Genomic DNA, 18,433 nt, shown 5'->3' on the forward strand with positions numbered 1-18,433 from the left:
GGTCATGGTCTCAGCATCCTGGGATCGAGCCCCGAATCGGGCTCTCTGCTTGGCAGGGAGCCTGCTTCCTCCTCTCTCTCTCTCTCTCTGCCTACTTGTGATCTCTGTCTGTCAAATAAATAAATAAAATCTTAAAAAAAAAAAAAAAGAAACAAGAAAAGTCTCAAATATACAAACTAACCTTACACACAAAGGAGCTCAAAAAAGAACAGCAAATAAAGCCTAAAGCAAGAAGAAGAAGGGAAATAACCAAGGTCAGAGCAGAAATAAATGATGCAGAAATAAATGATACAGAAATTAAAAACAAAAAACAAAAACAAACAAACAAACAAAAAACAAGAAACAATAGAACAGATCAAAGAAAGCAAGAATTGTTTCTCTGAGTTAACAAAATTGATAAACTCTCAGCCAAACTTATCAAAAAGTAAAGAGAAAGGACCCAAATAAAATCCTGAGAGAGGAGAGATCACAACCAATACTACAGAAATAAGAACAATTATAAGAGAATATTATGAACAATTATATGCCAACAAATTGGGCCATCTGGAAGAAATGGATAAATTCCTAGAAACATATAAAGTACCAAAACTGAAACAGGAAGAAATAGAAAATCTGAACAGACCCATAACAAGTGAAGAAATTGAATCAATAGTAAAAAGTCTCCCAACAAATAAGAATCCAGAGCCAGATGGCTTCGCAGGGAATTCTTCCAAACATTTAAAGAAGAATTAATACATACTCTTCTGGAGCTGTTCCAAAAAACAGAGATGGAAGGAAAACTTCCAAACTCATTCTGTGAGGCCAGCCTTACCTCAATTCCAAACCAGACAAAGACCCCACTAAAAAGGAGAATTACAGACCAATATCCTGATGAATATGGATGTAAAAATTCTGAACAAGATAGTAGCTAACTGAATCTGAAAGTACCATGAAAATAATCATTAACTATGATCAAGTGGGATTTATTCCTGGGCTGCATGGGTGGTCAATATTCACAAATCAAAAAAGTAGGGATGGAAGAAATATACTTCAATATCATAAAGGTCATACATGAAAGATCCACAGCTAATATCATTCTCACTGGGGAAAAACTGAGAGCTTTTCCCCTAATGTCATGACCATGGCAGGGATCCACTCTCACTACTGCTGTTCAACATAGTACTGGAAGTCTTAGCCTGAGCAATTAGACAACAAAAAGAAATAAAAGGTAACCAAATGGCAAGGAAGAAATCAAACTTTCACTCTTTGTAGATGACATGATACTTTATGTAGAAAACCTGAAAGACTCCACCAAAAAATTGCTAGAACTGACACATGAATTCAGCAAAGTCATAGAATATAAAATCAACATACAGAAATCTGTTGATTTTTATACACCAATAATGAAGCAGGAGAATGAAAAATCAAGGAATCAATCCCATTTACAACTGCACCTAAAGCCATAAGATACCTAGGAATACACCTAACCAAAGAGGTAAAAGACCTATACTCTAAAAACTAAAGAACACTTAATGAAAGAAACTGAAGAAGACACAAAGAAATGAAAAACATTCCATGCTCATGAATTGGAAGAACTAACAATAATTGTTAAAATGTCTATACTACCCAAAACAATCTACACATTTGATGCAATCCTGACCAAAATAACACCAACATTTTTCATAGAACTAGAACATACAATCCTAAAATTTGTATGGACCTAGAAAAAAACAAACAAACAAACAGCCAAAGTAATGTTGAAAAAGAAAATCAAAGTGGGAGGTATCACAATGCCTGACTTTAATCTATATTACAAAGCTGCAGTCATCAAGACAGTATGGACTGGCCCCAAAACAGACACATAGATCAATGGAAGAGAAAAGAAAACCCAGATAAAGCAGGAAAGAATATCCAATGGAAAATAGGCAGCAATAGTCTCTTCAAAAATGGTGTTGGGAAAACTGGACAGCAATATGCAGAAGAATGAAACCTGGACCACTTTATTACAGCATACACAAAAATAGACTCTAAATGGATGGAAGACCTAAATGTGAGACAAGAATCCAGCAAAATCCTAGAAGAGAACATAGAAATCTCTTTGACCTTGTCCATAGCAACTTTTCTTATTAGACAGGTCTCTGGACTCAAGGGAAACAAAAGCAAAAATGAACTATTAGTACCTCATCAAGATAAAAAGCTTCTGCGCAGTGAAGGAAACAATCAACAAAACTTAAAGGCAACCTACAGAATGGGAGAAAATATTTGCAAATGACATATGTGACAAAGGGTTAGTATCCAAAAATCTATGAAGAACTCATCAAAACCAACACCTCAAAAATAAATAATCCAGTTAAGAAATGGGCAGAAGACATGAACAGACATTTCTCTAAAGAAAACATACAAATGGCTAACAAATACATGAAAAAATGCTCAGCACCATTCATCATCAGGGAAATATAAATCAAAACCACAATGAGACTGTACCTCACACTGTCAGAACCGCTAAAATTAACAACTCAGGAAACAACAGCTGTTGGTAATGATGTGGAGAAAGGGGAACACTTTTGCACTGTTCATGGGAATGCGAACTGGTGCAGTCACTCCAGAAAATATTATCGAGGTTTCTCAAGAAGATAAAACTACTACTACCCTATGAGCCAGCAATTGCACTACCAGGTATTTATCTGAAGGATACAAAAATACTGATTCGAAGAGGTACATGAAGCCCAATGTTTATAATGCACAAAGAAGATGTGGCTTATATATACAATGGAATATTATTCAGCCATCAAGCCATCAGAAGAATGAAATCTTGCCATTTGCAACAATGTAGATAGAACTAGAGTGTATTATGGTAAGTGAAATAAGTCAGAGAAAGACAAATATATGATTTCACTCATGTGGATTTAAGAAATGAAACAGATGAACATAGTAGAAGGGAACAAAAAAAATAAGATAAAAAGAAAGATGGAGGCAAACCGTAAGAGACTCTTAACTACAGAGAACAAACAGGGTTGCCGGAGAGGAGGTGGGTGGGGGAATGCACTACATGGGTGATGGGCATTAAGGAGGATACTTGTGATGAACATGGTGTTATACGTAAGTGATGAATCACTAAATTCTACTCCTAAAACCAATACTACACTATATGTTACTATCTTGAACTTAAATAAAAATAAATTCCAATGGCCTTCTTTTGTAGAAATAGAAAGTCCATTATAAAATTCATATGGAATTTCAAAGAGACTCCATCAGCCAAAATAGTATTTAAAAGGAAAAAACAGTTGGAGGACCCATACTTTCTTATGAAAGCAACTTTAAAGCAATAGTAATCAAAAGAGCGCAGTACTGGTATAAGAACCTAAAGCAACAGAACAGAACTGAGAGTGCAGAAATCAACTGTTACATATATGGCTAATTGATTTTGCACAAGGGTGCCAAAGCCATTCAATAGGGAAAGAACAATCTCTTCAACAAATGATGGTGTATATCCATATGCAAAAGAATGAAGCTGGACACCTACCTCATTCCCTATACAAAATTAACTCAAAAATGATGGACTACCTAAATGAAAGAGCCCAAACTGTAAAACTCTTAAGGGAAAAAAAAAAATTGAAGTAAATCTTTATGACCTTGGATTTTAGAGATGATGTCAAAAGTATGAGTAACAAAAGAAAAAGCAGACAAGTGAAACTTCATTGAAAATTTCAAACTGTTGTCCATCGAAGGTCATTATCAAGAAAATGGAAAAAAAAAAAAAAGGCAACCACAAAGTCCTAAGATTGAACCCTGTGTTAGGCTGGGCAGTCAGTGCAGAATCAGTTTGAGACTTTCTCTCCCCCTCTCTCTGCCCAGCACCGCCCTCTAAAATAAATATACTAAAATCTAAGATACAACTTTTTGCATTTGAAAAAAAATACTATGCCTCGTTTTATAATAAACTCTACTAGTCATAATATTTTTTAGTCTTCATTATTATTTCTATCATAGAAAGTAAAATTTTTCAACTTCCTAAACTGTATCAACTCCCTGAACTGCTCAAAAGCTTTTGTATAGTTAACTAGTATATGATAAAATGTACTTCTCACATGAGTAATTATGACCTAATATGCTTTTATAGACTTTGTCTAATTTTGGCAATAGTATTCTGTTGCATATTTGAAATCCTCAATGCTAGGTGAATGTGATGATAGTTTTTCCCTTTTCATAATTTTTACAAATTTAGTAAACAAGCCACACTATTACATAGGGACAAATAGACTCAATTGTTTGCAGTTAACCAATGCCACCCAACATCACTTTCGGGTTTCACTAAAACAGCATTATATACACTGAAGGACACTCATGGTGTGGCCACATGATTTCCTGAAAATTTCAACTGGGTTTTGTTCTTCTTGCTATAAGAGATTAGAATAATGAGAGGCGTTCTCCTTTCTTAATCACATGAACATAGGTCTGTGTCATAGTCAAAATACGAGAGCTTTACCTAAGGGACCGTTTGAGTTCCAGAACCCACCCAAACAAAGCTAACCCCTTTTTCTGTACAGACACATTTAAAATCTAGTTGGATGGTGGTGCCAATGATAGGACTTTTAAGAATCATGGCCTTGGAAATCACATAAGGCATCAATTTACCAAGCTGAACATAGAAGCATAAGAGTTGTTGTCTTTAAAGGTCTACAGAGGCCTAGACCACGACAAAACCTTCAATGAACAATATATAAATGATTAATTTTTTCAAAGGATTAAAGAAATACATTTTGATACTTCAGTGCTGTAAGATCAAATATTTAATAACTATGAGGGTATAAAAATTAAAGTGAGGCTAATGATAATGGTTTCAGAAGTAAGACACATTATATTTCTAAATTCTACATTTTCATTACAAAGGCACATTGATGTGTGAATATACAGATATATTTCTTAATTAGTTTATGGCTTCATTTATCATTATGTTTTCTTGATTATTTTCTCAGGAGAAAACAAAATATTTTAAGCTACCGATGACCTCTTTTTTCTCTTCCTTTCAATCTCCCAACATCATTATTATTAACTAAATTTAAAACCACTTTTTCTATAGTTACTACTTCAAAAATTTATTGAGGCAACAAAATAGAAGGCTTGGTGACCAGTGAGCATAAAGAGAAACAAAGAAGTCATTTAAAAGCATTCACATAACCTAAAGGCAGTGAAAACATGATAGCATGAGAATTAAAATAACAGAATACTGGAAAATGAACATAGATACCGCGTATTTTCTCATTTAACTTTTACATGGTGTTTTTGGACTAGCACCCTGGATTCTAGGAACCATGATCTAAGGCTGATTCCTTCTTCAAGGGCAAAGCATCATTCACAGCTCTACTAGGCCACTCTGAGACAATGACTATATTTCCTTCTCAGAAAATGTGTTAAATACCTTATGTGGCAAATCTGAAGTAGAATAACAAAATTAATAAAAGTTTCTAAGAATTAACATGAAAACTTATCTGAACACAGAAACGTAAATAAAAAAAGTAAAATACACGTTCTCCTTTTTCTTTTCAGCAATCTTTTCTTTAAACTTCCACATACTTCCTGGCATCAGATGGCTTGCTCCAAATGGAACCCACTGGATACGTGGAACTAACCTGGGGCCCTGGCTTCCTCCAGGGTGGGGTTAGGTCGTTGTACCTTAGGTTTTGCCCGGATTCATGGATGCTTTACTAAAACCATCACTACTCCAGCTAATCTTCCCAATTTAAAGCAAAGATGGACATGATCTGTTTTTAAATGGTATGATCACTTAACATCTATTTTTCTCCATCTGTAGGACTAGAGAATGGCATTTAGCATGTAGAAGCCCTTAAGAGATACACCATGAGGGTGCTCAATGATTCACCAAATAGCATCTCCTTACTTAATATTGAAGTCACACAGATGTGCAAAGCAATCCTACAAACTAGGATGGCCTTAGCTGTCCTAACAGCAGCACAAGGTGGCACATGTGCAATTATCAAAACAGAATGTTGTGTGTACATCCCAGATTATCACAAAAATGTCACAGGACTAATAAAATATAAAAAAAAAAACAACCCCAACTCCCACATACTGAATTTGGTAATACTGCCTTCCTGAGAATTATTCCATATTGATAACAATTACTGGTCCCAAAAGAGAGATGGTAGTGACCTCCAATGATTCTATAAAATATTTCCTTATTGGCAATCTTTCACAACAAAATTAACTCAATTTCAAATGATGTGAAGTGTAAATCTCTAATTATGCTACGTTTCTGTACATGGTATACTGGAATTATGATTTACTTATGTGATATGTCTTCTACAGCACTAGATCACTAGCAATTTGAGGAATGATTCAATAACTATCAAAAGTCATGAAAAACATAATTACCATTTTAATATTGGTGTAAAGTGTCTACTAAATTATCTTGGGATAAGAAAGGTATTTGATGTTTAGACTCTTAAAAAGCCTAACCACAAAATCATAGAAATCTCTACTGCTTTTTGTTTTTCTCTCATTGATTATCCATCCTTGGGCCTAGAATACAACTTTGGAACATGACAATAAAATAGTTCAGAGTTGCTTTTCATCTACATATGTTTGCAATGAATTAAATATTTATTTTCATAAGTCCAAATCAGGTGAAATAGCTCCCCACAAATTAAAGAGCAAATTTTCTTTGTACAGTACTTGACCATGGTCCTTATTCCATATCAACAGCTGAACCATTTGATTCTTTGGGAGGACAACACTGTAAACAAGTGAGAAAAGGAGGCGGTCAAGTTAAAAAATTGGCAAGGAATATTTTACTCAGTCTTCTAGAAGATAAAATTCATGGGCATATATATATATGACAATATATTTACTAAATATTTACTAGATATTTTAAGAGGTTAACTTCTCTTTCCAATTCTCAATTCTATGCATTCAACTACATGAGAATAGTGGTATACTTGGATGGGTGATTGGGTACTTCTCCAAATGGGTAATTAATGGAACCTGAGCTTATTGAGTGCTCTGCATTTAAGTGAGCATTTATAGGCATCACCTCCTACCATAAAGGGAAGAACAGCAAAACCACCAGCAAAGAAGGTTTTCCTAAATATAGCATTGTTTTTTCTGTTACAAACATTTCTCTTGTTTTAATACTTATGACACGCTGAAGAAATTCATGCACATTTATTCAATTCCAAAGCAAAATTAATATTGTGATGTCAAGTCTTTCACGAAGTATTATAAAATTCTCTACAATTAGCAGTAATTAGTACTTGCGGCAGAGATTTCACAAGGTTCAAAGAAGTAAATGACTAAGCCATCTAAGTATTTTCTAGGCCTGGAGATTCAGCTGTATGATTAGGGCTGAGCTTTATCGAAAAACAAACAATGGGGACTTGCCTAGCTCCTGTCATGCTAAAATATACTACCTAATAGATCAGAAATTAAAACGTGGTTCAACTTACTATGAGCAATTTATTCATGTATCTAGAATAGCTTAATAAACAGCCTAAACAATGTTTATGTATATATAATTTTTCATAAACATATATAATCAGCCACTAGAGGAGAAGGGAGAGACAAGCATAATCACCTTCTGTTACAAATCTTCTATTTCTGTTGAATTTTTGTTTCCTCAAGAGGAAAAAAACTCAGTTTTTATTTGCCATTTCATAAAATTATTTTGACCAAAAAAATTCTGCAAAAGCTGTTATGTAAAATCTAGCTTAATGGTTTCTTATACTGTTTTCAAGCATTAAGGTTGAATTTTTCGACTGTTTTAATTTGAATCCCTTGCACCTTCCTCTTGAGATTAAGATAAAATATATTTTTAAAAAAATCCTGTTGTTGTTCATAGTTTCAGCCTAAATAAACTGAGGTAGTTTAAACTAGCCAGTTCATTGAACTCTCTTTACCTCATCACATTTGTTCTAGTGCTCTCCTAATTCAAATTCTACACATAATTCATGATACAGAACAGTACCAAAAAGAAAATGCTATTAAATCCAGGGCTTCATTTGATGCAAATGGAATTAATCTAGGGCTGGGGATGGAACTTCAGGTTCCTCATCTTTAGCTTGTGTCATAAAATAAACATAAGGCCTACAGAAAATAAGTGGTTTGGATCTCAACCAAGCAACTGCATGTGAAAATAATGTATTAGTTATATGAGGCCACAAAAGCATGAAGTTTTTAATGTATGTATATTGTATATATGGACATATATACATATACACCTATTAGAAACATAGGCAGTAGTCCTCCCTTTTCTATGGGAGACATGTTCCAAGACCCTCAGTGGACACCTGAGACCATGGAGAGTATCAAACACTATAAACTGTTCTTTCCTCTAGCTACATATCTGTGACAAAATTTAATTTGTAACGTAGTGATCTGAAGGGGCACGTGCACCCGAATGTTTATAGCAGCAATGTCTATAATAGCCAAACTATGGAAAGAACCTAGATGTCTATCAACAGATGAATAGATAAAGAAGATGTGGTATATATACACAATGGAATACTATGCAGCCATCAAAAGAAATGAAATCTTGCCATTTGCGATGACGTAGATGGAACTAGAGGATATCATGCTTAGCGAAATAAGTCAATCAGAGAAAGACAACTATCATATGATCTCCCTGATATGAGGAAGTGGAGATGCAACATGGGGGGGCTTAGGGGGTAGGAGAAGAATAAATGAAACAAGATGGGATTGGGAGGGAGATAAACCATAAGTGACTCTTAATCTCACAAAACAAACTGAGGGTTGCTGGGGGGAGGGGGATGGGGTTATGGACACTGGGGAGGGTATGTGCTATGGTGAGTGCTGTGAAGTGTGTAAACCAGGCAATTCACAGACCTGTACCCCTGGATATAAAAATACATTATATGTTTATTAAAAAAAATTAATTAAAATGTGCAAAAAAAATTAATTTATAAGTTAAAGTAAGAGATTAATGACAGTAATAAAAGAGAGCAATTACAACAATATACTATAATAAAAGTTATGTGAAGGGCACCTGGGTGGCTTAGTGGATTAAGCCTCTGCCTTCGGCTCAAGTCATGATCTCAGGGTCCTGGGATAGAGCCCTGCATCGGGCTCTCTGCTCAGTGGGGAGCCTGCTTCCCCCTTCTCTCTGCCTGCCTCTCTGCCTACTTGTGATCTCTATCAAATAAATAAAATCTTAAAAAAAAAAGTTATGTGAATGTGGTCTCTTTTTCCCTCTCTCTCAAACTATCTTCCTGTACTCTACTCATCCTTCTTGTGATGATGCTAGATGACAAAATGCCTATATGATGGGATAAAGTGAGGTGAATGACAGAGCATTAGCCTGCTATTGACCTTCTGACAATACTTCAGAAGGAGGATCATCTGCTTCCAGACTGTGGCTGACTATTGAAACTGAAGCCATTGAAAGCAAAACCATGGACAAGGAGGGATTTCTGTGTTCTGATGTTGAATATGATGATGACAAATGTCACACAACTAGTAGGATACATTGTGATGCCTCTATATACCTTATACCTCAAAGTATAAAGTCAAATTTCCAAATTTTTGTATTATAGCTATTTTAGTTGTTTCCTAATTTTTTCCAAAGTTAATGCAGATTAGACAATTGTAAATAATCAGTAATTTTTAGAAATTCCTACAAATATGCAAAAGTGCTTGTGTGTATGTTAGGAAGGGATGTATTTGGCAGAGTATGTATGCAGCTGCACTACGGAGTCAGTTACAAATTGCACAACTGTCCAAAAGAGAGTGTAGTGAATTGATCAGAAACTAATACTACAGTAATATACTTAAGAAGCTAATTAATGTTAAATAATGCTCTATGCTTTTAACCTGGGTCAATAATAATCAATGCTCTATTAATACATAACTCCCCTGTGTTAAACTGGCATGTCCAGATATTTAAGTGGCACATTTTAAGTGTTTCTTGTAATTACGCTCATTTGCCCATTTTGAAATGTAGACATCTGTTTAAGGATACTATAAATGATCTGATTTTTTTTTCTCCTTCAGTCTAAACAGCTTTGTTTTCAAATCAATCCTTATATATGGACTATAGCAATTTTAACTACTTAACACTAAATTGGTGAGATTAACTTAAAAACTTTCTGGTTTTCACTCACTGACATTTATGTGTATGTGTGTACATATGTATATATATACATAAAATATAGAAATAAAATGTAATCTGTGATATATAATGTGCATATGTAATATGTATATGTACACACATTAGTTTTATTTTTATATCCTAACAATTAACTCCCATAAATTATTTTATTGTCATTTATTTTAGAAAACACCTTAAAATAGTATTTCCTATTTCAATTTTAAAACAGCTACATTTTCAAGTGCAAGATTTTATTTTTATTTATTTTTTTATTTTTTAGTTTTAAAGATTTTATTTATTTATTTGACAGACAGAGATCACAAGTAGGTAGAGAGGCAGGCAGAGAGAGAGAGAGAGGAAAGCAGGCTCCCCGCTGAGCAGAGAGCCCGATGTGGGACTCGATTCCAGGACCCTGAGATCATGACCTGAGCCGAAGGCAGCGGCTTAACCCACTGAGCCACCCAGGCGCCCCTCAAGTGCAAGATTTTAATCATAAAGAAGTATCATGAGAAAAATACATTAGTAATGAAAAAAGAGCTACAGAAAGAATAATTATGATTTATAAAGCCAATCTTTAATACCTGACTAATCTTTACTGACACACATAAATACCACCATTAAAAAACAGGTAATTTCATCAAAGTCAGTTTTAACAGACTGATTTACCTTGTTTTTCAAAAAGAGTAATAAAAAGCAACCCCTATTAATTATTAATTTTTAAATCATACTTGGCCATCACAGTCATTATTTCTTAATTCCGTATATTCTGACAGAAATAAAATTGACAGAAATAAAAATTTTTACTTTAGGTTATGGAAATTACTTTCAGAAATACATATTAAAGGGTTCCAAAAATCTTAAAAATAGCTATCAAAACAGCAATCAGTGAAGCAAAACATATTCTTGTAAAAATCAGCTCATGAATTACCATCTGCTTTGCAATAGGATCCTGGCTTAAAGTCTAGAATAAAAAGATTTTAGTAGGGAGTTTTCCTTATTATTCAAAAAGCTCTACACTTGTTCAATAAGTCTAAGGGTAAGAAAAAACAGCTTTTAACACTCAGCCTAGGATTTTTAAGGCACACAGAGGTGATATCATTTGAAATGCAGCTTATTTTAGTGCAGAGAGTGGTATGTATCATCACTGGCAAACTGTGCTATTTCTGAAATACATGTCTTTTTTTAAAGAAATCACTCAAAAATGCTATTTTTTTAAGATCAAGAAATCTGAGTGAATTAGACCCCATCTAGCACCAAACAGATTCTTTGAATTTACAATGTATTTCTCCCAGTGGATGATGTCACTTTCTCCCCCGATTCTCCCCTATGCTATATTAACTTTCCTTGCTGAACTTATTCATCATGTGAAGCAATGATGTAAATCAATCTCACTGTATAGAAGAAAGATAAAGGGCATGCGGAGCACGTTTTGGTGCTCTGGTTTATTTACCCAGAGAAGTAAATTTAAAATGGTCATATAGAGAACAGGACTCTGATACTTCTAGAGAAGAGACATTATATATTCCACAGAATACGAAAGCTACGCAGTTACTAGGAGATTTGAGAATTATTCGCACCAAATCATAAAGTAAAGCTCTTCACTGACAGTTGGCAAATCTGTGATGAGGACATACAGATGTTGTCAAATGTCAACCTAGGGAGACAGCATCAACGTGACTAGGATCTACAGTTGCCAGACTTAGTGATGGGAGGGAGGTAAAGGTTATCTCATTTACTCAAATTGTAATTTACTCAAATTACATATGTCATTTTACTGACAATTATTGGATCATCCTCTACCACTTTCTACCTATTTTTAACTATTTGGCTTCCATTAAGCATTCTAGTTGAAGAAGCGTTTCACTAATGAAAGTGAGAAAATCATTGCATACATACTACCTTTCATTAAACAGCATACTTCTTCTTGTGCTCTTTCTCAACCGTGATGAAAATACATCATTATCAAGTCACATCTGGGTAGTGAGCTTAACCTCATGGGAAGGAATACACGTTGCCTTTGTTTCTGTTCTATCTCTTGAGAATTTTCCTGGGGCGCAAACTGAAGGACGTAAGGAAAAAGGCAGGAATTTTCTTCCATCTTTACTTAGAGTTAAAAATTTATATTTGTCAAAGGAAGTAGGCTACAAGACAAAACTGGTTACATAATCATTTTTTAAAGATCTGATTTATTTACTTGAAACAGAGAGAAGAATGTGCATTGGAGAGAGAGAGAGCACGAGTGAGGTGAGGAGCAGAAAGAGAAGCAGGCTCTCTTCTGGCTCTCTTGTGGGGTTTGATCCCAGGACTCCAGGATCATGACCTGAGCTGAAGGCAGATGCTTAGCCAACTGGTGCCCTGGTTACATAAATGTTATCAGAAAATAGATTTTGGCTTTGAGGCTATGACTTTGATGCCAGAATGACAGAGTCTACAAAAGGGACAGAGTTCACTCTTACAGACATTGGGGAACATTACATAACTGCATAAAATTATCTCACATAATTCCCTGCTTCAGTTATGTACATTGTGCACATTATTTTGTGATTCTTATGTTAATTAGTGCTAATTTTAATTAATTCAGTAGATAAGACATCCTAGGGCTTAGCAGGAACTCAAAGTGCCAGTGAAGCACTAACAAGACACTAACCATGCTTCTGCCTTAGAATTCCTGTGTCAAAGATGTGACCCAAGTTCCATGATGGAAAAACTGTAAGTGAGTTAAAGGATCTCATGCCACCTAGTTGAATTCCTATGGGGTAGCAACAGAATAAAATTTAAATCTCTAATGTTCTAAATTGCAACATTAAGATAAATGTTCTGAAACTCCAGGATGGAAGATCTGACCCGTAAGGAAGAATTCTGTAATAATTAAAGTGCTCCAAGAAGTTTCTGAGATAGTGAGACAAAATAGTGAATATAGAAAGAGGACCAAAATCAAACCAACCAACCAAAAAACAGTCCACATTTGCCTGTAAAGAAACAAAAACTACAACACAGTGCTTTACTATTATTATTATTATTATTATTATTATTACTTATTTTTAGAGAGAGAGAGAGAGCACGTGCAGCGGAGGGAGGCAGAGGGAAAGGGACAGAGAGAGAATCTCAAGCAGACTCCACACTCAGCATGAAGCCTGATGCGGGGCTCGATCTCAGGACTCTTAGATCATGACTGAGCCGAAATCAAGAATCCTGCATTTAACCAACTGACCCGTTCAGGTGTTCCAGGAAGATTTATTTAGAGAATGTGGTAAGGGAAGGCCCTCTGTGGTAGTAAAACTTAAGAAGAAACCTGTACATGGGAATGAGCCAGGCAAAGATTTGAGAAGAGAGAGAGATCCCAACACAGGGCTGGGATGGGGATGAGGTTGGCACATCCAGCAAATGGCAAGGTCAGTGGTTAGAGCAGAGCGAGAGGAGGGGCTAAACGTGGGGAGTGAACAGTGAAGTTATGAGGCAGGTAGAGAAGAGATTGCATGGGTCCCTGTTAAGAAATTTCTGAGATATTCCAAATTTGACGAGGACTGCTGGAGAGTTTAAGCCGTGGGGTGTGTGATATAATCTGGCATACATTTTAGAAAATCACCTTAGGTTTAGTTTAGAGAAATGACAGTCAAGAAAGCACAAGTTGGGGGAGTCCAGGGGCTAGCAAACAGCGTAAAGAAAAAAAAAAAAAGATGGTGCCTTTGATGGCCATGGGAAGGAAATCCAAACTGTAACTCAGCAAAGAGATGCCCTGTGACATATTCATTTACAGTAAACGTCTTCCTCCCCTTTGTTTTCTATCTGTTCATTAGTCTGAACCTTTGTATATTGTGTTCCCTCTATTTCGGGGACCTCCTTTTTTGTCTTCATGGTCCCACAGAGACGTCACCCTCATGTTTCAGAACCTCCTCTTCAAAACACTTCCTGACACTTCCAAAAAAAGGAGATCTCACCACAGAATCCCATATAGGATAGAACTTCTCTTTTATGCTATCTTACAATATCCTATTTTATGCTATGTTGTCTCAATGGCTACTGAACGGTGTGATTCTTTTCAACTTCACTAGTCTGAGAAAATTAACAGTATATAAACTACTGAGATAAACTTCTTAAGCCCATATCACTATGAATATCTCTTAGAAGATTATTCTTTTCAGTACGACCAACCCTTACAGTGAAGGAGTTTAGTTTTTAAAACAAAGTATGTCTAGAAATGGGTAAAGGAACCAATTATAAAATTCACATATTAGAATCAAAGTATCTGAAGTGCCAAAAACATTGCCTGTACAAAATGGTCTACTTTGTGCATGATATAAAACAGTATCTTTGAGATGGTATACAATTCTTCCATATTAAAGCACTGAGGTGGACCAATTTAAAAAAGAAACTACTAAATTGTGCTTCAAGGCTCAATCCACCTAGGATTTTTTGGCTCAGAAACTGAGTAATTCTACCCATCTTCTTTTGTGATTAGATGGTTAATCAGTATCATTACCTGTAATAAAACCCACATAAGTTGTTGTATCTTTCATTTCACACTTCCAAATCTGAAGTGAATAGTGTGAAAAAAAAATACTGACAACTTCAACCTCTTCTTTAACCTAGTTCATATGAATTAAGATACATATATTAAGTAAATGATCAATACATCAATTGGAAATGCCTGTTCTTTCTAAGAACACAAACCATAAATATTACTTTAAAGTCCTATCAAAAACCACATTTTCCAAGCAACTCTTCAGGTGAATTTATATGCCACTGCTATAAAAATAAATACCTATACATAGAGCTGAGTTGCTTCTCACAATAGATTTACTTCTAGAAACAAAGCCATAGAAAAAATAATGCTCTGTAAATTGAATGAAATCTCAATGCACCAGTGGTTTCCTGACTTAACAGTTCTGACCTCTGTCCACCACGTGAAGACAATTTTACTTTCAGGACATGGTGTTTGAGAAGATACATAATAACAAAATGTCATCATGAAACTAGAAAAGAGACATGAATTTGTAATTTTTAAAATATGCCCATCAAGTTGTCTATATACCTATAAATAGGCCTGTAGTCATATTTAATGGCATACTTTTCAGCTCACAGCCAATGTTTAATACACACAGGCCAGTGGAAATATAGCAAATCTCAGAAAAACCTATTTAGAAGCTTCAGGGTTTGAAGACCTAGAATTCACAAACCAGTAAATTAAAGAGAACTTTTAATTTGAACATCTTATATTAAATTGAACCGTCATGTTTATCAACAGCCTACTGTTATATATTAGATTTTTAAAGTAGGATACATGTATTTCTATACCTGATTATTAACATTTCAGATTAGCTCAGCTAGAGAGATCTTCACAAATGTGTCCAAAATACCTATATATGTTCTTTCTCCTTTTAAGCATGTCTATGCATTTTTAAAATAATTAATCACTATTATTCAAAGAAACATATATTCAAAGAAACATTTTTCCTTTTGCAAGCGCTGAGGCTAAGGCTTACCTGAGGTTAGATTAAGAAAGTTGGGAGAAACTAAACAAGCATGGATGAACTATGCAATTAAATTACATTTTCATTTGCCAGCCCTAGAAATGCTCCCTTTTGAGAAATAAATGTTCTAAGCCCTTTTATGAAAATATTCTGGCCTGAGGAAGATGAAACTGCTTGGATAATCTTCAAGGAAGCTCCCACTAACAATTTCCAGTACCCATGGGTCTAAATTTAGGGCCATCCTTTAACTTCTCTGTTTATGTTCAGTATTTAGTCCATCATACCTGAATATGAATATTAATTATACTTGCTGAAAGCAGAGTCTACAACCGACACTTGGGAGATTTCAAGATTAGAAGCAAACTTTCAATCTCATTAAATCATAAAGGAATACACTTCTTTCTCATTTTGCCTCACCTAAGATGTTGTTTGCTTGCTTGCCTTTTTCTTTTTTTTCTTTTTTTTGGTATTTCTAACTGGATGCATACGTTTTCTATTTGTTCCCGCATTTCTAATGCAACAGAAGTTGTAGTACTAGGTTTCGGAGATACCAGGAGCCTCATTGCCTTCTCAAGTCTGCAAACACATGGTTAACATCAACTCATCTATTGTCTTCTAACTGAAAAGAATCACTCTTACCGTGTAGCCCTCGGTATACTGAAAAGGAGCCCTGGAACTTTCATCTGCTGTTGGACTCAGAGGCTTGGGGTCAGACATGGACCGCTGCATCATCTTGGCTGTCTTAGGACTTGCGGGGGGCACTTTAGCCATATCTGGATGCAGTACTTTCTGTGGACTTATATCATCAGGGAGGGGTTTTTCATAAGGTACAAAGGCTGATTCTAAGGCTTTGCCTGGTGAAAGTGGTGAGATGGGTGAATAAAGGACTTTTGGAGATTTGGGTGGGGAAGGAGCCAGCTGTAATGTGGAATCTGCCCGAAGGTGAGATGAGTAACCAATCTCTAAAGGTGTTGGGCGTTTCTTGTCTTTGGGTGGAGATGTGGCACTCAGATATGGAGGACTCTGTGTGTCTGATTCTGCTTCTGTTTGACATCCTAAACTGCCCCCTTTGTAAGTCTTTTCAGGTGCTGAAATGTGTTTAATTATTTCTACCTTGGCATCCACGCGCGCCCGTATGGACGGTGTTCTTATGGTTCCAACCGGTTCAGTCTGCACAGATATCTCTGCTACTGTTTGGACTGCTATACTGGAGACTTTGGAGACCAGGGGTTTGGTCTTGTCGGCCTCCGCGGTGCTGTCACCGTACTTGCTGGTGCGAGCTTTCCTCCTTGCTCTGGTAGGCACATCCCACTCGTCCTGATCTTCATCGTCGGTCTGGACGCTCGTATCGACACTCTTCTTGGTTCTCCTCCTCCTACTCACGTAACTCCGATCCGCGGCGTCCTCGTCGTCGGTCTGCACGCCGCTGTCCACGATCTTTTTAAAGCAGCGGGGATCGTCAGAGTCCCCCACCTCGTCATACTGGCCACGGACTTTGGCTGCAGAGCTTCTCTTTTTGGGCGGTTTCTCATCTTTTACCACCACGTCCGTCAGAGGTATCTCTGAGACAGTACTCAGGATGCCAGGTGGGGCGATGTACTGAGTAACACCATCAGACTGAACCGTGTACCACCCTTGGCTCTGCGGGATTTCAATGGCCACGACGGCAGATGCGGTGGTGGTTGCATCCTCAGTGGCCCAAAACGGACTGCCTTCTGGGGCGGCATACTGACCTTCCAAAACTGCCTGCTCCGTCGTGGTCTGTGGAGAAGCAGTTCCAGAAGGGTCGTAGTTATACTGGTAGATCTGGCGAATCTTCTGCTCTTCCAGCTGCTGGTGAAGCTGTTGCTGCAGCTGCTGGATCTGCTCCAGCTGCAACTGCTGCTGAGCTAGCGTCTCCTGCCTCATCATGAACTGGGCTTGCCGCTCTTCTTCCTGCTGGTAGAGAAGGTGCTGCTTCATAGACTGCAGCTCCTCCAGCTTTTTTTGAACCATGATCTTTTCTTGTTCCCGGAACCTCTGAATTTCCTGACGTTCCCACTCCAGTTCCTCAGCAAAACGCTGCTGCTTAATTTTCTCCAGTTCCAAGAGCTCACGCTCCAAGTCGAGCTGCTGCTGTTGTTTATCTTCTTCAGGGACGATTAAAATAGCGCTTTCATCTCCCACCACTTCAGAAAACACTTCCGAGGCTGTGGTTAAAGTGGGCACTGAGTCTATTGTCTCAGCAGCAAGCGTTTCCATTGTAAGAGTCTGCAAACTGGCACTGATATCAATACCGGTTGCCGCAATGTCTGTTTCAGATGCACCTGTTGTTAGGAAATATGATCTAGGCATTGGCTGGCTCTGGTGCAGGGCGGATAATTGAGTCACTGTGTCAGCTGTGTGCACACCAGACAAATCCCTCACCGTGGTGCTGAATATGGAGCCAGGTTGTGTGGTGATAGCAAATGTGGAGGGAATTGGAGTGGCTACCGAAGAATAGACAACACCATTAGATGACCTCAAAACGCTCCCCACACCATACTGGGATCCTGGAGGTGGAGTCATTCTGGCTGTGGAATACTGTGGGGTACTAATCCCAACTTCTGAAATGACTTGCCGTGTTTCGGGATATGGACCTGTGGTCTTGCTTGAGTAATCCATTACCTCACCTGAAATACAGGGTAGAGTTATAGTCCAGTTCTCAGAATGAGTGATGCTTTTTGGGGTTGAAAGCCCTTTCAATCTTGACGAACATAATGAATGGGGCTGCATGCAAATCCACAGGTTAACCTAATTAGATGTGGAATCAAAGCGATGTTGAACATGCAGGCACATGCGGGTGACTTTGGGCAGAACAAATTAAAAAAATGAAGGAACAAAA

At 36.8% G+C, this 18,433-nt stretch overlaps 1 protein-coding gene across 5 annotated transcripts in view; it reads right to left on the reverse strand.

The window, feature by feature from the left end:
• The window catches only part of PCLO (piccolo presynaptic cytomatrix protein), a 414,175-nt gene that overhangs the window by 173,342 nt on the left and 222,400 nt on the right, over positions 1–18,433 (reverse strand). For 4 of the 5 annotated variants that reach the window (XM_047694734.1, XM_047694733.1, XM_047694736.1 and 1 more), the window contains exon 6: positions 16,210–18,221. In XM_047694734.1, coding sequence (XP_047550690.1) covers positions 16,210–18,221 — 2,012 coding nt within the window. The remainder of the gene's footprint in view (positions 1–16,209; positions 18,222–18,433) is intronic. The other variant, XM_047694735.1, reaches the window with a different exon arrangement.

This window comes from Lutra lutra, chromosome 11 (assembly GCF_902655055.1).
Source record: "Lutra lutra chromosome 11, mLutLut1.2, whole genome shotgun sequence".
In the NCBI taxonomy this organism is placed as follows: domain Eukaryota; kingdom Metazoa; phylum Chordata; class Mammalia; order Carnivora; family Mustelidae; genus Lutra; species Lutra lutra.